This window comes from Myodes glareolus, chromosome 2 (assembly GCF_982192425.1).
Source record: "Myodes glareolus chromosome 2, mMyoGla1.1, whole genome shotgun sequence".
In the NCBI taxonomy this organism is placed as follows: Eukaryota; Metazoa; Chordata; class Mammalia; order Rodentia; family Cricetidae; genus Myodes; species Myodes glareolus.
This window is the reverse complement of record NC_142027.1, coordinates 124,519,664-124,541,813: the sequence shown is the minus strand read 5'-3', so window position 1 is coordinate 124,541,813 and position 22,150 is coordinate 124,519,664. Positions and strand designations below refer to the sequence as shown.

The window sequence follows — 22,150 nt, the reverse complement described above, 5'->3', positions numbered from 1 at the left end:
CACAACCATCTGTAATGAGGTCTGGTGCCCTCTTCTGGCCTGTAGGTATACACACAGATAGAATATAGTATACATAATAAATAAATAAATATTAAGGAAAAAAAGAGTGGGAGGTCCGAAATTCAGTAGGTCCAGCGGGCACCATGCGGAGAGCGCATACCTGGATCTCCTGGTTTTCCTACCTGGGCTCCAGGTAGCCACACCCTAACTAGGTGTGATTGGTTGATAGTTTCCCCATCATTACTGTGTGTATATATATCCCCAGCTAACCGAGAAAACTCTGTGTAGACAAGGCTGGCCTACCTGCCTTTGCCTTCTGAGGGCTGGGATTAAAGGCATGCGCCCCTCCACCCAGTTCCTTTTTTTAAAGACAGGATCTTTTGTACCTATCCTATCTTGGCCTTGAATCCTGATCTTTCAGGCGCCATTTTGCAAACACTGTTATTAGAGTTGTGTGCCACCATTCCTTGACTTTTAATTATGTGTCACTGAATAGAATAATAGTAACCGTCTCAAGCTCATGAACTTGGAGGTGGGGTGGGAATTTAGACAAGGCACAGGAATTCAGAGTCCAGCGGACTGGCTGTGCCTATGTTGAAGGTCACAGATGGAAGTCTTTAATGTGTCCAGGAACAGAACTGTACGGAGTTTTCCTTTTTGCAGGTGTCTGGCTGGAGTAACTTGTTTTTATGTCAGCGTACATTCTGACTTTTGGATTCTCTGTGTAATCAGGGAGATGGGGAGTGAGTGTAACCTGATAGAGGCTTACCTGGAAGAACATGGGGCAGATTGTCTAGGTGAAATCTGCCTCTGGGAGCTGTAGTGTACCCTGTAATTCCAGTACTTGGGAGACTATGGAGGAGCCCAGCTTGAGTTCAAGGCCAGCTTGGGCTACATACTGAAGGTAAAGTCAGCCAGGACTACATAGCGTGACCCTGCCTCAGAAACATAAAGAAACTGGTGATCCTTTAACATGTTCTTCGCGTTGTGGTGACCCAACCTTAAAATTATTTTTGTTGCTACCTCATAACTAATTTTGCTCCTGTTATGAATCATAATGTAAATATCTGACATGCAGGATGTCTGGTACGTGACCCCCCTCAAAAGAGTCGGGACCCAAAGGTTGAGAACCACTGGATTAAGTCGTGGCTGGCGTTTTAATTTTTAACAAGGATAATGTCTTCATGTTTGACTTGTGAAATTAAATATTAATTCACACTGAAGAGGGCCTGGTCACCATCTGGCTGCTGATTTCGCAGCCTTTGTCTTATCTCGAAGGTAGAACCAGGAGGCTGTGTAGCCCTTTATCTGGAGCCCCTCGTGCCAAGGCCCCACCTTCTAGTCGGCTGTGGGCCCTGCCTTCCCTGCCACGTCTTTAGGCTTCCTTTATCACAGATGTGTGTCACACTGAAACATCAAAACTCCTTTACACACGTTCTCTCTTCATTGGTTTGTCCTTCCTTTCTGTTGCTGGGGCCTCGCGTGTGCAAGGCTAGAACTTGGCTGTGCTACATGCCTGACCCTGAGGGAACTCATTAGTTACAAATAGCAAGACTTGATTACTCTGTGGGTAGCGACTCAGAGGGACACCGTTACCAAGCGCTCTAAACTGATGTCACAGACACCATGTTCCTCCTGACAGGAAGCACAGGTCATCACATGAAGGCCAACGACAAAAACAGAAGCGAATCTTAAGGGAGCATCAGGGTGAACCCAGGCCGAGAGGTGTCCTCTACATGATGAAACTGGACCTGAAGGTGTCAGGTCATGAGAGATGGAGGTTGAAGTTCTGTTCCAGGTTAAAGAGACAAAAGTACCTGCAAGAATACTCAGTGTAAAATTGGATGGGACGCAAGATCTGAAGGACAAATGCCATGAAAGAGACAGTTTGGGCTGCAAGACGGCTCAGCAGGTAAAGATGCTTGCCTGCCAGCCGAGCCCAGTGACCTGAGCACATGGTGGAGGGAGAGAACCACTGCTGCAGACTGTCCTCTGGGTGCTGTCTTAGTTAGGGTTTCCATGGCTGCAACAGAACGCCATGGCCGTAAAGCAAGCTGGGTGGAAAGAGTTTATTTTGCTTATACTTCCACATCACTGTTCATCACTGAAGGAAGTCAGGGCAGGAGCCTGGAGGGAGGAGCTGATGCAGAGGCCATGGAGGGGAGCTGCTTACTGGCTTGCTCCCCATGACTTGCTCAGCCTTTCTCTCTCTCTCTCTCTCTCTCTCTCTCTCTCTCTCTCTCTCTCCCCTTCCTTCCTTCCCTCCCCTCCCATCACTTCCCCCCTTTCCTTTCCTTTCCTTTTTCCTTTCCTTTCCTTTCCTTTCTTTTTTCCTTTCCTTTTCTTTCCTTTTTCCTTTCCTTTCCTCTTTCCTCTTTCCTCTTTCCTCTTTCTTTCCTCTTTCCTCTTTCCCCTTTCCTCTCCTTTCCTTTCCTTTCCGAGACAAGGTTTTTCTGTGTAGCAGCCCTAATTGTCCTGGAACCATCTCTGTTTAAGAGACATCTCTGTTCAAGGCCATGCTGGCCTTGAACTCACAGATCCACCTGCCTCTGCCTCCTGAGTGCTGGGATTAAAGGTGCGCACCACCATCGCCTGGTTTAGCCTGTTTTCTTATAGACCCCAGGACACCAGCGCGGGGGTGGCACTGCCCCCAGTGGACTTTCCTGCCCCCATTGATCACTAATTGAGAAAATGCCCTACAGCTGGATCTCATGGAGACCTCTCCTCAACTGAGGCTCCTTCCTCTCTGATGACTCCAGCTTGTGTCAAGTTGATGCAGAATCAGCCAGTGTATACACTGTGGGAGGCAGCAAACAACCACACACAGAATGCGTAAACAAATGAAACTTAAAACATTTTAAAAGGACAGTTGGCAAACTGTGATGTCTATTTGTGGTGTCTGAGATGAAAGCCTCAAAGATGCATGTATATATGTATATATGTGTGTATGTATGTATATGTATGTATGTGTGTATGCATCTATATATCTCAAGGTTTAGTAACTACATCTGAATGGATCGGATATCGTGATCACAGCTGATGCACATTGAAGCTCAACTGACAAGATTACAGCTAACTCCCTAATGGGTTGGGGTGGGGTGGTGGGGGGCGGGTAGGGCGGGGCAAGCTTCCTTGGCAAAGGGTCAAATTGAGAAGTGTGTGAGGTTTTTCTTCCTTCCTTCCTTCCTTCCTTCCTTCCTTCCTTCCTTCCTTCCTTCCTTTCTTTCTTTCTTTTTTTTTCCCCCAAGACTGGGTTTCTCTGTGGCTTTGGAGCCTGTCCTGGAACTCGCTCTTGTAGACCAGGTTGGCTTCGAACTCACAGAGATCTGCCTGCCTCTGCCTCCCGAGTGCTGGGATTAAAGGTGTGCGCCACCACCACCCCGCTGAGGTTTTCTTTTTTTTTAATTTATTTTTATTTTATGAGCATCGGCATTTGGCCTGCAGGCATATCTGTGTGAGGGTGTCGGGTCCCTGGAACTGGAGTTACAGAAGTTGTGAGCTGTCATGTGGGACAGCCAGTGCTCTTAACCGCTGAGCCATCTCTACAGCCCCTCTTTTTTCTTTTTTTAAGCTTTGGAGGCCGTATGGCTCCAAAGCTGTTACAGTACCAGGGCAGCCACAGGTCACGCGTGATGAGCGTGACAGAGCACAGTAAAGCTGTATGTGTGGCTGCCACAATTCCAGTGGCCTGTAATGTTCACAGAGTGTGCGGTATTGTAACGTTTTTGTTATTTTCAATTCTTCAGACCCCACTTCTGTCTTATAGCTTCCAGAGAATTAGATGGCAGGGCTGCCTGGTGCTTACTGATACCTGATGAGAAAGAGGTGTGCACACACAGCAGACGCACATCCTGAGGGTCCCTGTGACTGGGTGAGAGGCTAGAGAGGGACGTTCTTCATCTGGCTCTTGGAAGTCAGCAAGCTTGAAATCATCTTAGGATAAACAAGCATATTAGGAAAGCACAGTTTTCCTCCCTGGGAGGCCCAGGGAAGAGAGGAGGGAGGCTCCTGGTTTTGCCCCTCTTGCAAAGGGGTGGTCCAAGGTGACTGGCTCACGTATTCTTGGACGTCATTGCTAACTGTTCTCCTTTTTTCCTTCTTGAGACATAGTCTCACTACGCAGCTTTGGCTGGATTTGAATTTGCTGTATTAAAGACATTTGCTACCTGTTCATGGTCTGTTTGATATTTTTCTTGCTTCCTAATTTTCTGCTTTAACGTACTGTTTTCTTGGCAGACATGCTAGTTTAGACAACATACTTTACTTCCCCTCTTTCTCCCCCTGGTAAACATAATTCTGTGGTAGCTAAGAACACGGGCTGAAGAAGCATTCGGATCTCTGAGTTAAGGCCATTCCTATCTGCATTGAGTTGCAGGTCAACCAGAAAGGAGGAAAGGAAGGAAGGGGAGGGAAGAAAGAAATGAACATGGCTCTTTGAATTATGTCTACTGCTCATTGATTTTTGGCTTCATGTTCTGCACCCTCCTGCCTGCTCCCATCACCTGCACAGAGTTACTGGGAGTCGAGTGAGGCAGTTATTTGAGGGCTTTGTTCTCCCGACACTGGGATAAGTCTCTTGTTATAAGACTCAGAGGGTTATTCCCAAGAAGGAATATAAAGAGTGGTGATGTCTGGGGCACGGACATGGCATTAAGGGAGGGGATAGGAGCTTTTCTTAGTTGACTTAGCAAGAGTTCTCTTCACACTGAGGATCAGAAACTCAAAGTGCACAGGAAGTAGACAGGGGCTTATGGGTCCGCACCACTTACAACTCTACCCCAAGAGCTGAAGTCTGTGTTGTGTTGTTACTATAAAATACTTGTGCGCTGAAGGGCTGGCTCAGCCGTTAAAAGGCTCACAATCAAAAATAAAATACTTGAGAATGGCTGGGCAGTGGTGGCGGTGGTGGTGCAAGCCTTTAATCCCAGAAGAGGCAGGTGGATCTCTGTGAGTTCAAGGCCAGCCAGGGCGACACAGAGTAACTCTGTTTTGAAAAACTAAAAAACTTGTGACTGTATAAGGAGAAGAGGTCTGCTTTGGCTCATAGTTTGAGAGGCTGAATCCAAGCTTGAGAGCGGCATCTGGGCAGGGTAGATAGTATATGGAAGAGCATGCACTGGGAGATTGAGGGGGAAGCACCAGGCTTATGTACCACAGTCTGCTCCTGTGAGTCCACATCTAGTCTCATGAGACTGACTCCTGCAGCGCAGTCCTTTAACAGCTCCTAAAGATCCCAGAGCATCTCGTAAACCCAAGTGACAGCAGATGCTGTCAGGATTCCATATTATCATCTCTGGATTCTCTTCCCATGTCTGACTTCAGGCTAGAGTGGGCATACCCAGGGGAAAAGATATCTCTTGTCTAATCCTTCCATCCAAAGTCCCAGGACTGGCTCTCATTGGGTCAGTAGGAACCATGTGTTCACCTCTAAACCAATCAGACTAGAGGATGATGATGGGCTGGGACTGGATATGTGACCAACCATGCCGGGCGTGTTCTGCTCTGCTGAACCACGTAGATGAAGGGTTGACAAGGGCTTGGCTGGGGATGTAGTTAACTTGGCAGAGTGCATGCCTGGCATGCGTAAAGACCTGGGGGTGTTGGCATGTGGGTATCATCCTCGTACTGAGGGGTGGGAGTGGAAGAATCAGACATTCAAGTTCATCCTCAGCTACATAGCGAGTTTAGCACCATCCTGGGATACACGAAACCTGGTCCCACAAAATCAAGAAGAAACATGTGGCAGGGAGACTGAGGATGTACTCCAGCGATAGAGATTCTGCCTGGAATGCACAAGTTATTAGCCTCAACTCCTAGACAGACAGACAGACACACACACACATGCACACACACAATGCAAGGTAAACTGTGTACATCATGTTTGGTTGTTCATATCTGATAGAATGAAATAGGTACACCTCCTTTAATACCAGCATTTAGCAGAGGTAGGGGGAATCTCTGTTCAAGGTTTCCACATTGACTTCCAGGACAACTAGGGCTACACAGAGAGACACTGTCTTAAAAAAAAAAAAAAATCGGGAATGACTCCTGGGCAAAGCTGGCTCTTATTCTGCAGCTGCTGTGCCATGCCGCCTTCCTTGGTCAAAGCTCCGTCCTTGATAGTTGTACCATTTATCACTGTCACTGAGATCTCGCCAGTTGGGTCTCCAGACCTGTAAGAATGATGTGTGTGTGTCCCACCCTCCCTACATGCTGCTCTGCCCTTCAGGAGACGCACAGGATCTACAGGCAGAAGCTGGAGGAGCTGACAGCGCTACAGACTCTGTGCAGCACTTCCATCAGCAAGCAGAAGCGGCACCTCAGGGACCTGAAGCGCATGCTCCAGAGGTGAGAGGGCGTGGCTTGAAAGCTCCCCCAGGGCCTCCTACACTCCCACCCCCACAGGTCCCACTCTTGGTGACTGAGGAGGAACTTGAATTTCTGGCCCACCTTCCTGGTTGAGTTGGGATCTCAGGTGTCCAGCCACCACATGTGGTTTGCACAGTTCTGGGTTCATTGGGTTGGAACTCGGTGAGCACTCCACCAGTGAGCTACACCCCTAGCCCTCCCTTAGTCCTAAAGGACAGAAACCCAACTCAAAACTGGCTTAAGAAGAAAATGGAAATTTTAGTGGAAAAAAACAAGGATAGCTTCAGGCATCCCTGGACGCAGGGGTCAAAGTGTGTTTCTAGGACTCTGTTTTTTTTTTTTTTCCTCTGAATTCTGCTTTTCTCTAGATTGGCTTTGCTGTCATGGTCACTGAGGTGGCTACCTGCATGCTGAGCTTAGATCCTCTGGCCCTTCCTGACTGAGGAAGACGGCCTTTCAGCCTCTTGTTAATAACTGCTGCTCAGACTGTTTGGACACTGTGGCTGCTCATCAGAACCCCTGGAAATACAGCTGAGCCGCCCAGCCCAGCTGTGACAGACGCTGTTCAGCGTCACCACAAGAGAAGCACCATCTGAGAAGGTTGACCCGTCAGCTAGGGTCCTAGACTGAGGAACCCTTCCATTCCAGGATGTAGCGTCAATATGGTTCTATCTTTCTTTGTTTAAAGACAGGGTCACTTGTAGCCCAAGCTGACCTCACACTGGCTATATCCAAGGATGACCTGAAATCTCAATCTTCTGCTTCTCTCTCCCAAGTGCCTCTGCTTCTTCCCTTTTATGGGTTTTGGGGTTGGAGGTTTGGGTTTTCAAAACAGGATTGCTTTGTGTACCCCTGACTATGCTGGAACTAGCTCTTGTAGACCAGGCTGGTCTCAAACTCATAAAGATCCACCTGCCTCTGCTTCCCAAGTGCTGGGATTAAAGGTGTGCACCACCACCACCCGCTGGTTTTCTAGTTTTGATAATGGCATCTCTCCAAAGAGCAACAGGAAGACTTTGATTGGTTGACTGCCAATACTTCCTCATGCCTTGCAGTCAGTCCACTTAGGATCTGTTACAAGAGAAGAAAACAGCTTAGCCACCCACCCAAGTCCGCCGTCCACTGACTGATGCTGAGCATCATTCCCGATGCCTCGCTGCACCTGCTCACATTATTACGTGGCTATTGTTTGTGAAAGGTGTGGGCCGTGGCATCGCCAAGGTCTCAAGGCTGGAGGAGCTCAGCATCACTCCCTTTGCAGGTGCAAGCGCCACTCCAGTCGAGAGGAGGCAGAGCTCATTCAGCAGATAGGCGCCAGCATCAAGGAGCGCCAGAATGTCTTCTTCGACATGGAGGCCTACCTACCAAAGAAGAACGGGTAGGAGTGGGAACCCTCTGATTCCCGTTTCAGAAGAAAAGGGGGGAATGAGGACAAGGAGGAGAGGGCACTTCTGTGCCTGCTCCTCCTAATCTTGGAGGAGCTGTAGTCCTTCCCCTGTGGCTGGCAGTGACGTTCCCAGCATGACTCTTGTGAGCTGGCACCTGGTGCCTATGTGTGCCACCTGGGCTAGAAGGAACGCGTTCTCTCTCCAGAGAACTGACATGCGTTGAGTGAGTTTTGCGTGCCCGGCATTGTGCTGGTCATGCCCCTGGCAGCAGTTATGTTATCCCCAACAACCTGCTCTATTAGATCGAAGTGCTCCCTGCTTTTGTTTCCTTCTGGGATGGAAACCAGGGCATCCTTATATGCTAGGCAATGTTCTAGACTCAGCTACATCCCCAGCCATTTTTTTTTTTCTTTCAATCTTTTAAGAAGGGCCTTATTATATTGCTCTGGTTGACCTGGAACTCTCTGTAGACCAAGCTACCCTCAACCTGGGGGTGTTCCTCCTGTCTCCACCTCCTGAGTGCTGTAATTACAGGTGTGTGCCACACTCTGCCCTTATTTACTTTCTGGTTTTGAAGCAGGGTTTAGCCTTGCATGGAGACAGCTTTCCTGGGGAAGATTCCTGCTGAGCCTTAGCCAGATGGGTATTAATATGGTGGCCCTGGGACACTGTAACCCACCCCTCATTTTTCCTTTTTTGTTGTATCTGGATTAAAGTCTCCCCAGGTTAGTTGGCAGTCCTATCAACAGCACACCTCCCTCCATCATCTATGACCTCTAGGACTGTGTTGCTCGAACTCACTTCCCTAGCGGTTTGGGTGTTTTGCATCAGTTGGGAGTCTTTGTCACCCAGGCTAGATAGCTCAAAGTTGCTTCAGAAGAAATGAGGGGTTTATAGCTCAGATATAGTACAAATATAGATCAGGTATGAATGGATCCTGCCGTTCAGATGCTGTTAGAACCCGCTTCTTGTTTAACTTTTTAAACTATCTTTTCCAGTGTGTATATTTATCTATTTATGGGCAGTCTTTCTCTATAAATACTCCTTGGCCATGCTAGGCTTGCTCCTATGTGCCTAGCCTTTGCTGGTTCCCCAGTGGTCTCAGGGACTTAACATTCTATGATGGGTTTTCATTGGGTTAGATTGTGTCCCGTGACCAATCTTAACCCAATCAGGAGAATGTCCTGCTTTGATAAAGCTATGTTCATGTGCCTTTGGGGGTGTGGGGAGGCCTATTCTCTAAAGGGATTGCATTGCCTTTGCAGGATGTAGGGACTGAGTGCTAGATAAGAAATACAGGTGTCCTCTTAATACTTTATGTCTTCTGCAGACTGGCAGTGTTCCACAAAGCCACGCCTAGCTGCTCTCTGGAAAGAAGCCCCCCCCCCTCATTCTCCTCTCCAACTTCTACTCATTCTTCAAAGCTCCATTCACATGCCATCACCTCAGTGGAGACTTTCCAAAGCCCCATCTCTTCCCTCAGGGTCTCGAGGGTCCTCTGTTTGCACGTTTGTCAGTGTGCTAGAGCACAGGCTGCTGCATGCTGCACAGAGAGGCCTAGCCATGCTTGGCTCACAAAAGAGAGCTTCTCCTGGGGTTGGAGCCATGGCTCAGGTGGTTAGGAACACCTGTTGCTCTTGCAGAGGACCTGGGTTCAATTCCCAGCACTCACGTGGTGGTTGGCAGCTCTCTATAACTATAGTCCCAGGGGACCTGATGTCCTCTTATCAGCTCTGAAGGCACTACACACACGTGTACAGATGTACATAGGAGCAAAACACCCATACACAGAGAGAGGAAGAGCATGTGAGTGTGAGAGTTTCCTTCTCTGTCATGAAGAATCAGAGGTAAGAGGCCAAGAGCCATGGGCTCACGAGACCATCAAGGGGCCTGTAGTTCTCTGGCTGACACTTCTACCCCTCAGTAGCTGTAGTTCTCTGGCTGACACTTCTACCCCTCAGTAGCTGCCTTCTTCCACGAGGACAAAGACCATTCCCACCACCGCAGCCTCAGGAAGGGAAAAGAGAGGAAAGGAAGTAAAGGATCTGTTTTTACAAAAGAGTTGCTGCCATGCCTTCTAACAGTTAAACAAATAACGTACACCATAGCCCCAACATACCCTTCTAACATGTATACCAAGTGGAAAATGAATGCTTATGTTCCTACATTTATTTATGTGTGTGCATGTTTGTGGGCACACACATGTCCTTGGCATATTTATGGAGATCAGAGGACACCTTGCAGGAGTCTGGTCCTATCGGCGAATCAATCCCACACCAGTTATGTTTTAAGGGGTTATTTATTTTGGGGGGTAAAACTTACATACACCATAAACCGTCAGGAAGGGAGCCTAGTCGCTGGAGCAGGAGCCGGGAGCAAGCACCGGAACCAAGAGCCGGAACCAAGAGAGCCTGATCCGGATCTGCTTCTCTTTTTAAAAGAGAAATATACCACGCCCCAGTGGGCTGGTATTTCAGCAGCTATTGGCTGACGGAGCGGAAGTCACTCCCCGCTGCACTGTGGGCTCATATTTCAGCGACTATTGGTTGAGGCAGCAGAAGTTACTCCCACAACATGGTCCCTCCTTCTATTATGTGGGTTCCAGGGATTGAACTCAGGTCATCAGGCTTAGCAGCATGTACTTTTTTTTCCCCCCAAGACAGGGTTTCTCTTTGCAGCCCTAGCTGTCCTGGAACTAGCTCTGTAGACGAGGCTGGCCTCAAATCAAACCCAGAGATCCGCCTGTCTCTGCTGCCCAAGTGCTGGAGTTAAAGGCATGCACCACTCCCTCCCAGCTGGCCTAGAATGTTTTTAAAATTGACCTAGATATTGGATAAATGTCTTTGACTCTTTCTAAGTTAGTCATCTGCTCTTACCTGGCTGCAAAGGAGCATGGGAGATAAGGCCTGTGAATTAGCTTCAGTGGGGAAGCAGATGGTCACACTGTCCCGTATGCAGCTGCCACGCTCTCCGGTTAACCTTTGTTCCCAGCCATGGTGGGGCTCACTGGACTGTTAGCACCCTGTTTTCTAGTGTGAGACACTCAGTGTGAATTCACCAAGCTTGAAAAGGACTGGTTGCACCCTCACAGGTCTTTCCTTCCAGGCTCTACTTGAATCTGGTCCTTGGCAATGTCAACGTGACTCTCCTCAGCAACCAGGCCAAGTGAGTATGCCTGGGTCCCGACCGACACCAGGGAAGCCGCCTCTTCTTCCTTTAACTCGGGGACAGTGGATTGCATGGATCAAACTTGTTAGCAGTTGAGGCTCTGACTATCTGGCTTTCTGACCCTGCCCACCTCATTGGTGTGTGATGTTTTATTCTTTTGGCTTTTTGAGGGACCCGTCGCCCAGCTCCCAAATTAATCACACAGAGGCTTATTCTTACTTATGAATGCCCGGCCTTAGTTTGGCTTGTTTCTTGCCAGCTTTTCTTAACTTAAATTAACCCAACTACCTTTTGCCCCTGGGCTTTTATCTTTCTCTATTTCTGTATATCTTTGTTACTTTTTTATCCATGGCTGGCTTGGTGACTGACCCCTGACGTCCTCCTCTCCTTGTTCTTTTGCTCCTTGTTCTCCTCCTCAGATTTCTCCTTCTATCCTCTCTGCCTGCCAGCCCCACCTATCCTCGCTCCTGCCTCGCTATTGGCCGTTCATATCTTTATTAGGACCATCCTGCGTGTTAGACAGGCGCAGTGACACAGCTTGGCAGAGTTAAACACATGCAGCATAAGCAAAAGTCACACACCTGAAAATAATATTCCTCAACATGGGGGAGCACTTGGGGGGCCCCTCCTTCCTTTCCAAGAGTCAGTATGTTGGTTTGCTAGGCCCCCCCCACCCCCAATTCCCATGACAGAGGTCTCCTCTTTCCTGTCCTGGAGAATAGAGTCTTGCCCACCAGGCGAGGTGCTGTTTCCAGGTGGCACTGGCCTTTGTTTCTGCTGCAGTCTTTAGGTGAGGGTAGAGAACTCGTCTTTTGAATTATATTTGTGTTGGCCTTCAGTCTTTGATCCTTGCCTGTCCCCAGAACGGCCCCAAAGCCTAGGGACAGGGCCCTTTTGTAGCTGGTCCTCTCTCCTTCACTAGACATCACTAGTTGAAGGTCAGGTTCCACTGTAGATGGATGGACAGGCTATGGGGCAGAGGCAGGGCTAGTGGCTGGTGAGTCAGAGCAGGAGGGTACCAATATGAGACTTTTCCTGGGATGTCTGTCATGGCAGGTTTGCATACAAGGACGAGTATGAGAAGTTCAAGCTCTACCTGACCATAATCCTGCTTCTGGGTGCTGTGGCCTGCCGCTTTGTCCTTCACTACAGGTAATTGGGAGTGGTGGAGTGTGGTGGAGTCCGTCAGTATGAGCAGGAAGTCCTGAGGAGATAGTCTTTCTGTATAGTATAGGGTTGGTAAGGACCAGTTCTGACTGGCAGGAAGTGACATTCCCGTCTATCCCATATCCATCTAGTAAGCTTCACGGACCAGCTGCTGGCAGGGCCTCATGATGTAGTAACTGACAGTCCAGTGTGGTTTATATGTACGCTGGAATGCGACAGCCTTAACATGGAGTACAAGGGTGACATGCTGCAGCATGGGTGAGCTTTGACAACATCATGCTAAGTGAAAGACACCAGGTACAAAAGGCCACATATTATGTATGTCCATTGACATGAAATGTCCAGAGGGGCAGGTTCAGAGACACATAATAGGGGCAGAACTTGACAGGGGAAACAGGAGTGGGGAATCCTGGGTACCAGCATTTCCAGTAGAGATTAGTCAGTAGTATAAGAAAATGAACAAAAGATGCAAAATTACATCTTCTTTAAAATTTTTTTTTAATTTTTCTTTTTTTTTTTTCTGATACAGGGTCTCTTTGTAGCCCTGGTTGGCCTGGACTTCACTCTGTAGACCAGGCTGGCCTAGAACTTACAAAGATCCACTGCCTCTGCCTCCCGAGTGCTGGAATGAAAGGCATTCACTCCCCAGCCTTCAGATTACATACCTTAACAGGGAAAATTTTATGGTATGTGAATTACATCTCAGTTACATAATAAATAAATCGATAGGGCTGAAGATGTAACTCAGTTGGGAGAGTGCTTGCTTGGTATGCAATGAGACCTTGGTTCGGTCTCCAGCACTGAATGAGCCAGGTTTGGTGGTTCACCCCTGTGATCCCAGCTCTCAGAGAGTGGAGGCAGGAGGATTCAGAAGTTGAAGGTCATCACTGGCTACAGGAGAGTTGGAGGCCAGAGTAGGATGCATGAGACCCTGTCTCAGAAACAGATGCATGCAAGGACAAAAAGAACTATTCCAGGCTACCTGGATTCCAGTCCTGGCTTTGAGACCGACTGGCTACGTCTACGGGCAGATTCCCTGTGGAGTCTCATTCCTCCGTGTGTTAGACAGTGGCAGCAGTCCATACCTCGTATGGTAGCCATTCAGCTAGCTCTCACTATGTGTGCTGGTACTCAGTGTCTGCCCATCACTGACTGAAAAGAGAGGGAGGGTAGACGGAGCTGAGCTGAGAATGGAGCCCTCCTGCCAAAAGGGTCTGGTCCACTCCTCTCTGCCTGGGTTTTCTGCCATGGAGGGAGGGGTAGCCAAGTATGACATTGGCCTAAGTGTCCAGGTTTGCTGAGCGTTTTGCTGAGCGTCCAGCTGCTGGCCTGGCTACTTGAATTTCTCAACAAAGGCCCTTGCAGGCTCTTAGTTCATGCCTGCCTGCTGCCAGTGCCTGACTCGTGCCCCCGAGGGCAAAGGCTGCGCACACAAGTAATGCCTGCTCATCTGCCCCTTTGGAAGAGAGAGGAGTTCTTGGTGTGCAGTCACAGGCCCTTAGCTGGGGCCGCAGGGTTCTTCCCAGTACGTCATTGTCTAAACCTCACCTGGAACCTGGACATTCCCATTTCTCCCTCCTCTTATACACACATCTGTAATCTATCTCTCAAAATTCCACCAACTGAAGAGCACAACAAAAACACATTTCTATTACCATTCTGGAGGCTGGAAGTGAGATGTCAGGGTGTCCCTGGACCGTGCTGGTCTGAATTCCCAGCAAGCTCTTCCATATCTCTGTTACGTGGTCATCATCAGTCATTGACATTTTCCAGCTTAAACCTGTGTGATGGCTAGGGAGGGAGCCTCTGCTAGACCTTCTTCAGGTGTAGGTGGGGCCGGGTAGAGATGGCACAGGGTCTGGTGCGAACTCTTGGCAGTTCTGGGCCTGGCTGTCTTGTCAGCAAGGGCGAGCTCACCTCCCTGGGGGCTGTTTCTTCCAACCAGGGTGACGGATGAAATCTTCAACTTCCTGCTGGTGTGGTATTACTGCACTCTGACCATTCGGGAGAGCGTTCTCATCAGCAACGGCTCCAGGTACCTAGAAGCCCAGCTCGTGGGGATGGTCAGTTGGGGGAAGAGGGAGCCAAAGAGAAATGTCAACCCCAGGGTGGGGAAGACCATACCTGATGCTGTTGGTGTAATGTCACCTGCTTCACAGTCAGCCTCTCGCTGACAAGCGACAGTAACCTAAGTCCGTCTGATTTCCTGTCATTAGAAATCTGTCGTCTCTCATAGAAACAGGTTTCCGGACTGACTCCAGGTAAGGCTCATTGGGGCTCAGACACTGAGTGATACTGTTTCTCGCCATCTCTCACCCATACCCCATTCTCGGATCTCGGGCTCTATATAGGGTGCAACAACCCTGGGCTTACACATTTCCTTTCTTCTGAGAGTCTCCCCAGCCTTGTCCCATTGGCTGTGTGCCGGCACTGGCTGGACTCCATGCCTGTTTCTGAACCAGTCATTGTCAGCAGAGAATGCAAGGCTGCGTTTGGCCAGACTTGGATGCTGCGTCCATCACAGCTCCAGGGACAGAGCTGACTGGGACATTGAGGGAATGCAGAAAAGGCAAACACACGGAGACACATGGACACAGAAATAAGCGGGTTCAGATGGACTAGGCCCTCTGATGGACTCTCAGGGGAATGGCAGAACCATAAGCTCAGTGTGTTTATAATATGGAGTTGAACGGAACTGTGACTATTGCATACAGCTGAACGAGGAGTGGGGGTTACTACATACAGATAAAGAAAGAGGCAGGGTTATGGTATACAGCTGGTCCAAGGAGAAAGTTTTAGCTGATCTCAGTAGGAGCAGTCTCTGTTAGGGGAGTGGTCTTCAGTCCGGAAATACCTGGGGGAAGAAGCTACAGTGGATATTTTCAGCACACGACTGTTGGTATTTGTACTTGGACCAGGAAGGAAGGCTTTGCCATTTCCTCGTGGGCCTGAGGCTTGGAGGTCTTCGACATGGCTGTGGTCATGATAATAGCACAGAGCCACTCAGGGCTTCCTCTGCTCCCCACACTTGAGCATCACCTTCCCCTAGGTCCATCAGCAGAAAGAAAGGTGTCAGGAGTGGGGGTGGGTCCCGGAGGAACACTGTTGCTGGGAGGATAAATAGGTTTTGCAGAAAGGAGTAGAATGTCTTCCACAAAAGAAGGAGGAGTGTGGGCCGGTGATGAGGCTTTTCAGGGTGTCTCTCTGCTGAGCAGCTCTGGAGCGCTGGGCAGGCCAGGGCCTCTCTTTCGATGGCTTCGGTGGCCCTTGGGAGAGTCACAATGTCTCAGTGTCAGTGTATGAATCTAGGCAGAAGGAGGTTCCCGGTGGCTCTGCGTTCAGGAGGAGCCACTGTTATTTCTTTATCTTCTATTTGCTCTTCCTGCCTCTGAGCAGAGTCTTGGATCCCAGTTAAGATCCAAGATTTGGGGGCCTGGAAGGTGGCCCAGCAGTTAAGAGTACTTGCTACTCTCGCAGAGGACCCACATGATGGCTCACAACCATCTATAACTCTAGTCCTAGGGGATTCAACACCCTCTTCTGGCCGCTGAGGACACTGGGGCTAGCACGATTACTCAGTGGGTAAAGGCTCTTGCCACAAAGCCACAACTTGACTTCACTTGCTGAGACCCACATAATGGAAGGCTAGAACCAGCTATAAAGTTGTTTTCTGACCTCCACACATTATCCCACCCTATAAATAAATAAGTGTAATTAAAATATTTTTTTAAAATTTGAAATATTCTAGGAGTGGTGGCATACACCTTTCCTCCCAGCACTTGGGAGGCAGAGGCAGGAGAATCTCTGTGGGTTCGAGGTCAGCCTGATCTACAAAATGAGTTCCAGGATAGCCAGGACTATACAAAGACCCCCTCTTCTCCCCCCCTTCCCAAAACGGGGTCATCTATCAACCGCCAGTCACATGACACCGTCCCACTTCTCTGCCTGGTGCTCTCTTGCAGCAGGCTCTTCCCCTGCGTGTTCTCTCCCGGAACACTGAGCCCAGAGGTAAGGAATTCTGCCAGCGTGCCAGGGGGCACAGCAGTGCTTAGGGACATAACCTGAGCATGCAGATGAGGTCAGCGTCCCTCATTCTTGTCCTGTCTGTGCCACTGTTGTCATCTGGGCACCACCTGGGCCGTGAGTTCCTCGCATTTTAAATCAACCCACTCCCCATTTTATTTATTATTTTTCTCTTTGTCTTTTGAGACAGAGTCTTCAGTAGTAGCCCAGCCTGGACTCCTGCTTTAGTCCTTCATTTGCTGGGATTACAGGCGTGTACCACCATGTCTGGCAACAGTTCTCCTACTTTTTTCTGGTGGTTATTGTTGAAACAAGGTCTCATTGCGTAGCTCTGGCTGGCTTGGCCTGCACTATGTAGATGAGGTTGGCCTTGGACTCACAGATCTCCTTCTGGCTCCCAAGTGCTGGGATTAAATGCCTGTGCCACCACACCTGGATTCACACCTCCTCCTTTTTTCTGGTTAGCTGCCGCCCCCCTGTCCCCGTGAGCTTGCTGTCAGTCCCATTGTTTCTGTTGTACGCCTTAAGAGTATTGCGGGGGCTGGAGAGAGGTGGCTCAGTGGTTAAGAGCTTGTATTATCCTTACAGAGGACTGAGTTCAATTCTCAGCGCCCGTACCCATCAGCTCACAACCGCCTATAACTCCAGCTCCAGGGGATGTAATGATTGGGCAAATGCCCATACACAGTTACACACATGCACATATATATAGATAGATGGACAGACGGACGGACGGTCAGACACTTAATAAAGGACCACTGAGGGCATAGACGGTGTTTGGTAGCTGTTTTCATGTTGGAATTCATGTTACCTCTGTGTTTGCTTTAGTATGTTTAGCTATGGAAGGATTATACCAGAGAGAGAAGGGCAGAATTACAAGAGGGTCCCCTGGAAGGATAAGGCGCAGGAATGCTAAGGGTGTCGGGGGTGTGGAGTTCAGAGCCACACTTTACGTGCCTTAGTTTAGCAGGAACTTTTATGGGATCCTTGGAGAAGGGATGATCGTCTGCATCTGTAACTCTGCGCTTTGGGGCAGGTCTGCCGTGTCCTCACCCCCATGTGCCATTCATCACGCATTGACTTTGTTCCCCAGCAGCAACACTGGGTCAGGGATTTTGAGGTAACTCAGTCTTTTCCTCTAGGGATCACCCACAAATGTTTTAAAAGAGGCTGTCTCATACAATGTCATGGTCAAACTGTTTCTCCAGGCCTGGGGAAGGGGAGCCTGGAATAGATCCAGTGGACCCTAGCTTCTAGAATAACCACAGGAGCTATGGCCAGTCTGTGGGGCGATAGGGCAAGGCAGGTGGGCAACTCTGTGCATCTTATTTTTTTAAATGTTCATTTAATATCTGTGTATTGTTTGTGTGTGTGTGGGTATGCACCTGCAATTGTGTGCGTCTTAATTCTTTTGTTTTTGTTTGTTTGTTTTTCTAGATGGTTTCTCTGTGTAACCTTGGCTGTTCTGTAACTCACTCTGTAGACCAGGCTGGCCTTGAACTCACAGAGATCTACTGCCTCTGCCTCCCAAGTGCTGGGATTAAAGGCAAGTGCCACTACCACCTGGCATGTCTTAAATTTTTTGCATTTGTTTATTTTGTTATTATGTGTCTATGTGGGCCTGCATCTGCAACTATGTGTGTCTTAAGTTTTTACAGTTGTTTATTGTCTCTGTGTATGTGGGTGTGCATACACAATTGTGTGTGTCTTTATTTTTTTTAACATTTATTTTATTGTCTGTGAGTGTGTGGGCATACACACGCCACCACGTGCATATAAAAGGTTGAGCACAACCCATGGAAGATCGTTATCTCCACCATGAAGGTTCTGGGGATTGAATTCAGGTTGTCTGACTTGACAACAAGTGCCCCTCCCACTGAGCAATCCCATGCCAGACCCTCTCTTATCCCATAACCATCTCAGGACCTGTGCAGGGTTGGTCTAGTAAACACCCATAAGTTTGGCTGAGATGAATGAAATCTGAGCTCTTCAGTGAGATCTTTGGGGATACCTAGGTGTCCTGGGACAGCAGACCTTAGCCACAGGCCTCCCGGAGATCTGCTGCCCAGGATAGGCTCCTTGAAGCACATTCCCCTCAACCCTGTTTTGTAGAAACAGAGCAGAATTGAAACAGAAGGAAGTCAGGGAGAGTGGGCCTGGGGTGGTAGGGTGCGACTGTCTTCCTTTGAGACGGACAGTCCTGGGTGAGTCTGATACTACCACAGACATCACTCGTTAGCTCTGTAATAGTCAGCTTTCCCTTACATTTTGCAAGTGTTGGGAACCCACCGAATGGACCAAATCTGAAGGGCACTGACTGTTCTTTACCTGGGAAGTTTAAGGAGGCATGAAGGGTTAATAGCAAGGTTAATAGCCCCCCCCCCACCTGCTTCACTCCCCACAGCCCAGGCTGGCTCCCCATCTCTTCAACAACCTCTGAGCAGGAAGAAGCCTTCCTGTCATTCCCACAGAGCCAGTGGGAGTCTTGAGACAGACTTCTGATTGGTGAGGCTTGAGTCACTTGCTGACTTCTGAGCCAATCACTGTGGCTTGGAGGACTGTAGAACCCAGAGGGCTGGCTCCGCTAGGTGTGCCCAGACATCTCCATTCAAATCCCTGCCTGGGTGAGGTGCTGCCCCTTAAGGAAGCAGAGGCCTGGGAACCAGAACGACTGATGATTGGCAGATGGCAAAAGAGCCTCTTGTTCTGGGCCAGAATGACTGAAGAATCCACAATCATGTTGACTTATTCCAAGGAGCCAGCCGTGGTCCCCAGCTGCTGCTGGCTTTTTTAGGGGTTGCACTTAGAACAAATGTATCCAGATGTATCCAGCCATGGTCCCAGGCTCCCCCTGGCTTTTTGTAGGGGCTATACTTAGAACAAATGTATCCAGAAGGTAGCGGGCAGAAAGAGTCTTCAATGCAGCCTCCAGCTATTCAGAAAATCCAAAGCATAAAACCAGAAGCTACTTGGTACTGAACAGTGAGTGCCTGGCGCACCTCTGCTCTGCATATGTGCAGGCTGATGTGTCCTGCAGGGAGAAGCAGTGAGCTCTCTCCCACACAGTGCCCAGAGACTAGTACATTCTGTCTCCACATTCTAGATGCAAGTGCACCTGCTCCTCCTGGAGCCTACAAGCTCCCTGCAAGCTGCATATCTATAGCAGACAGGTCCAGGTCTAATAAGGGTGAAAGAAAGGTCTAAGGTTGATCGTAGTGATGGTGGCACAGCTCTGAAAAGACTCCAACCCACTGAATTGTTTAGTATCTGAATTCTATTACGATGAAAACTGTTACATAAACACATGCGCACAGAACCGGCCCAGAGCCTTAGGGAATGCAGACGACTGCAGTGGTTGCTCATGAGCACGGAGCTGGGGAAGAAAATGGATTTCTAGTTTCTAGTGTCGCCGAGCTGTGTTTATTGGTGGCATCTGTCAGAGCTGGGCTCTGGGCACAGCGAGCTGTGAAATTAAAAGCTGCTGCTCAGTCAGGCTTGTTGCCCAGGGTCTCGATCAGGCCCAAACTGCTCCCACACCAGGAGAGGGCATTTCTCAGGGGAGCTTTGTGCAGACTAGGACAAAGGAGCCTGGGGGTGGCCAGGCTCTGAGGGCTGTGGCATGGCCTTGCAGAGCTCTGGGGAGGAGCAGCCAGACCTCTTGGTGGCTTGTTGAGCAGAAAGTCTGAGGACCTGGCTAACTGCCTTTACTGTTAGGAAATTGTAGCCAGAGTCTTTTAGATGCCGAATGGCCAAAGGGTTATGTTAGGGCTGAATACCGGGTGCTGGGGACAAAGAGTAACTAACTGTCTTGTCCTGATCCCCTCTGTCACCTCTATGTGGATGGCATTTAGACTCACTGCTTCTTTTTCCCTCTTTCTTCCTTTTGTAATTTTAAGTCATGTGTAGGAGTGTGTGTGTGCATGTCAGTATGAGCACATGAGGGCAGCTGCCTGTGGAGGCTGGATTGCCTGGTTTGGCTGTCAGCTTGACACAAGCTGGAGCCGTCAGAGAGGAAGGAGCCTCCGTTGAGGAGAGGTCTCCTTGTCTCCAGTTGTAATGCATTTTCTCAATTAGTGATCAGTGGGTGACCAGGTAGGTGGTACCACCCCTGGGCTGGTGGTCCATGGTTCTATAACAAATCAGGCTGAGCAAGCCAGTAAGCAGCACCCCTCCATGGCCTCTGCATCAGCTCCTGCCTCCAGGCTCCTGTCCTGTTTGAGTTCCTATCCTGGCTTCCTTCAGTGATAAACAGCAATGTGGAAGTGTATGGTCATAATGTTTTGTTCCAGCAATTAGAAACCTTAACTAAGACAGAGACTAAAGTCGGATCCCCTGGTAGCTGTGAGACACCTGATGTGGGTACTGGGAACCGAACTCGGGTCTTTTAGAAGAGCAGCAGGTGCTCTTCTAAACCACTGAGCCGTCTCTCCAGCTCCTCTTTCTTTATGTGTGAGACAAGGTTTCAGTATGTGGCCCAGGCTGGCCTTGTACTCAAGATCCTCTGTCACAGCCTTCTGTGTGCTGGGATTACAGGCTGTGTCACCAGGCCTGGCTTCAGGCTACTTCTCTCAATAGCCACAGCTCCCGGAACATTTCACCTGCTTTTGGTCGAGGTGAGAGCACAGAGCCATGTCAGCTGCACTCAATGGACTTTCCCACTGCAAAGAAAGCCTTAGAATCCCCTTTCCCAATGGCAGACCCTTACCCTCTACTAGTTTTTTTTTTTTTTTTTTTTTTTGGAGACAGGGGGCTGCAGGTCTGTGACCCAGGTGTCATCAGTGTGGGTTTCAGGCCTCTCTTGGCTTGCAGATGGCTACCTTCCCATCTTGTGTTCTGTATGGCCTTCCCTCTGTGCCCTGGTCTTCCTGATCCTTCTCTTACAGAGAGACACTAGGTCAAAGACAGTTCCCCCTTGTGCCCTCTTAGGCTCAGTTACCTCTCCAGATGCAGTCTTGCTGGAAGGCACAGGGGGATTAAGCTCCAGCATAGGAACCTGAGCACATAGTTCAGTCCAGCATGGACCCTGGATAGCATTAGGCTTGGAGTATCTCCGTGCTGGGGAACTGGGTAAAGATGTTCTGTAGGTCACAGCACAGGTCCCTGGGCTAATCTGCAAGTAGTTTGAGCCCATACCTTTGCAGGAAGAGATAAGGTGTGGTTTGGGCCCATTTCTTATTCCAGCTGCAGGCTCAGAGTTTAGGAAGCAGGTGTCTGCATTTCTCTCCCCATCTGAATCCCTTTCTTTCTCTTGTTCTCACCAAGAATCAAAGGCTGGTGGGTGTCTCACCATTACGTCTCCACTTTCCTGTCTGGAGTGATGCTGACTTGGTGAGTCATCCCTCACTGGGCCCTTTGACCTCCCTTCCCATGGAGCCAGAGCTGCAGCTGGTACACCAGGAAGGGTTCTCAGAATTGACTTGTGGGTCGGGTAGAAAGCAAGTATTACTGAAAACTGGGTTAGAGGCCCAGCTGCCAGTGACTATTTCACAGTTTCTGTTGGCTGGGGCAGAGGTGACAGGGAGCAGCACGAGGAATCAGAGTGACCATGATGTCCCTTAATTCTGGAAAGGGTGATGGGTGTGACCTGATCAGCCCCAAGGACAAAGGACAGGAATCTGGGAGTTTGTTTTACCTTTGAAAAGTTTTCGTCCCTTTCTGTTGGAATGAAAAAAGTGGGGGGGGGGGGTCCTAAGAGAATGTCTGGTTTCACAGTGTGTCCTACCTTTGTGTTTTTTCAAGGCCTAATGGACTAATTTATCAGAAGTTTCGAAATCAGTTTTTAGCGTTCTCCATTTTTCAGAGTGAGTACTCAAGCCCAGTGGAGGAGGAGGGACCTGGTCCCCAAGGGATTTTACTGATGAGGAGGTCTCCAGAAGATATCCATCCTCACTTGTGTGGAGGAGCAGAGAGGGTTCTGGCCAGAAGTCTAGGCCATCTATCTCCTGCCCCAACACAGTCTTTCATACTTGTCTGAACATGTTTTATCGCTTACAGTACGGACAGCTCAGACATGTAATGACCCATCAAAGCACCAA

The 22,150-nt window shown here is 49.2% G+C and overlaps 1 protein-coding gene across 6 annotated transcripts in view; it reads left to right on the top strand.

Annotated features, from left to right (window-relative positions):
* The window catches only part of Tmem120b (transmembrane protein 120B), a 38,826-nt gene that overhangs the window by 13,286 nt on the left and 3,390 nt on the right, over positions 1–22,150 (top strand). For 4 of the 6 annotated variants that reach the window (XR_015737306.1, XR_015737307.1, XM_087903653.1 and 1 more), the window contains exons 2-8: positions 6,230–6,348; positions 7,631–7,747; positions 10,863–10,922; positions 11,982–12,077; positions 14,038–14,127; positions 21,378–21,443; positions 21,855–21,916. Coding sequence is in view for 4 of the 6 variants with exons in the window: in XM_087903653.1 (XP_087759779.1) it covers positions 6,230–6,348; positions 7,631–7,747; positions 10,863–10,922; positions 11,982–12,077; positions 14,038–14,127; positions 21,378–21,443; positions 21,855–21,916 (610 nt within the window). In the remaining 2 variants the exon portion in view is untranslated. Of the gene's footprint in view, positions 1–1,642; positions 1,913–6,229; positions 6,349–7,630; positions 7,748–10,862; positions 10,923–11,981; positions 12,078–14,037; positions 14,128–21,377; positions 21,444–21,854; positions 21,917–22,150 lie in introns of all 6 variants that reach the window. The other 2 variants (XM_087903651.1, XM_087903652.1) reach the window with 1 other exon arrangement.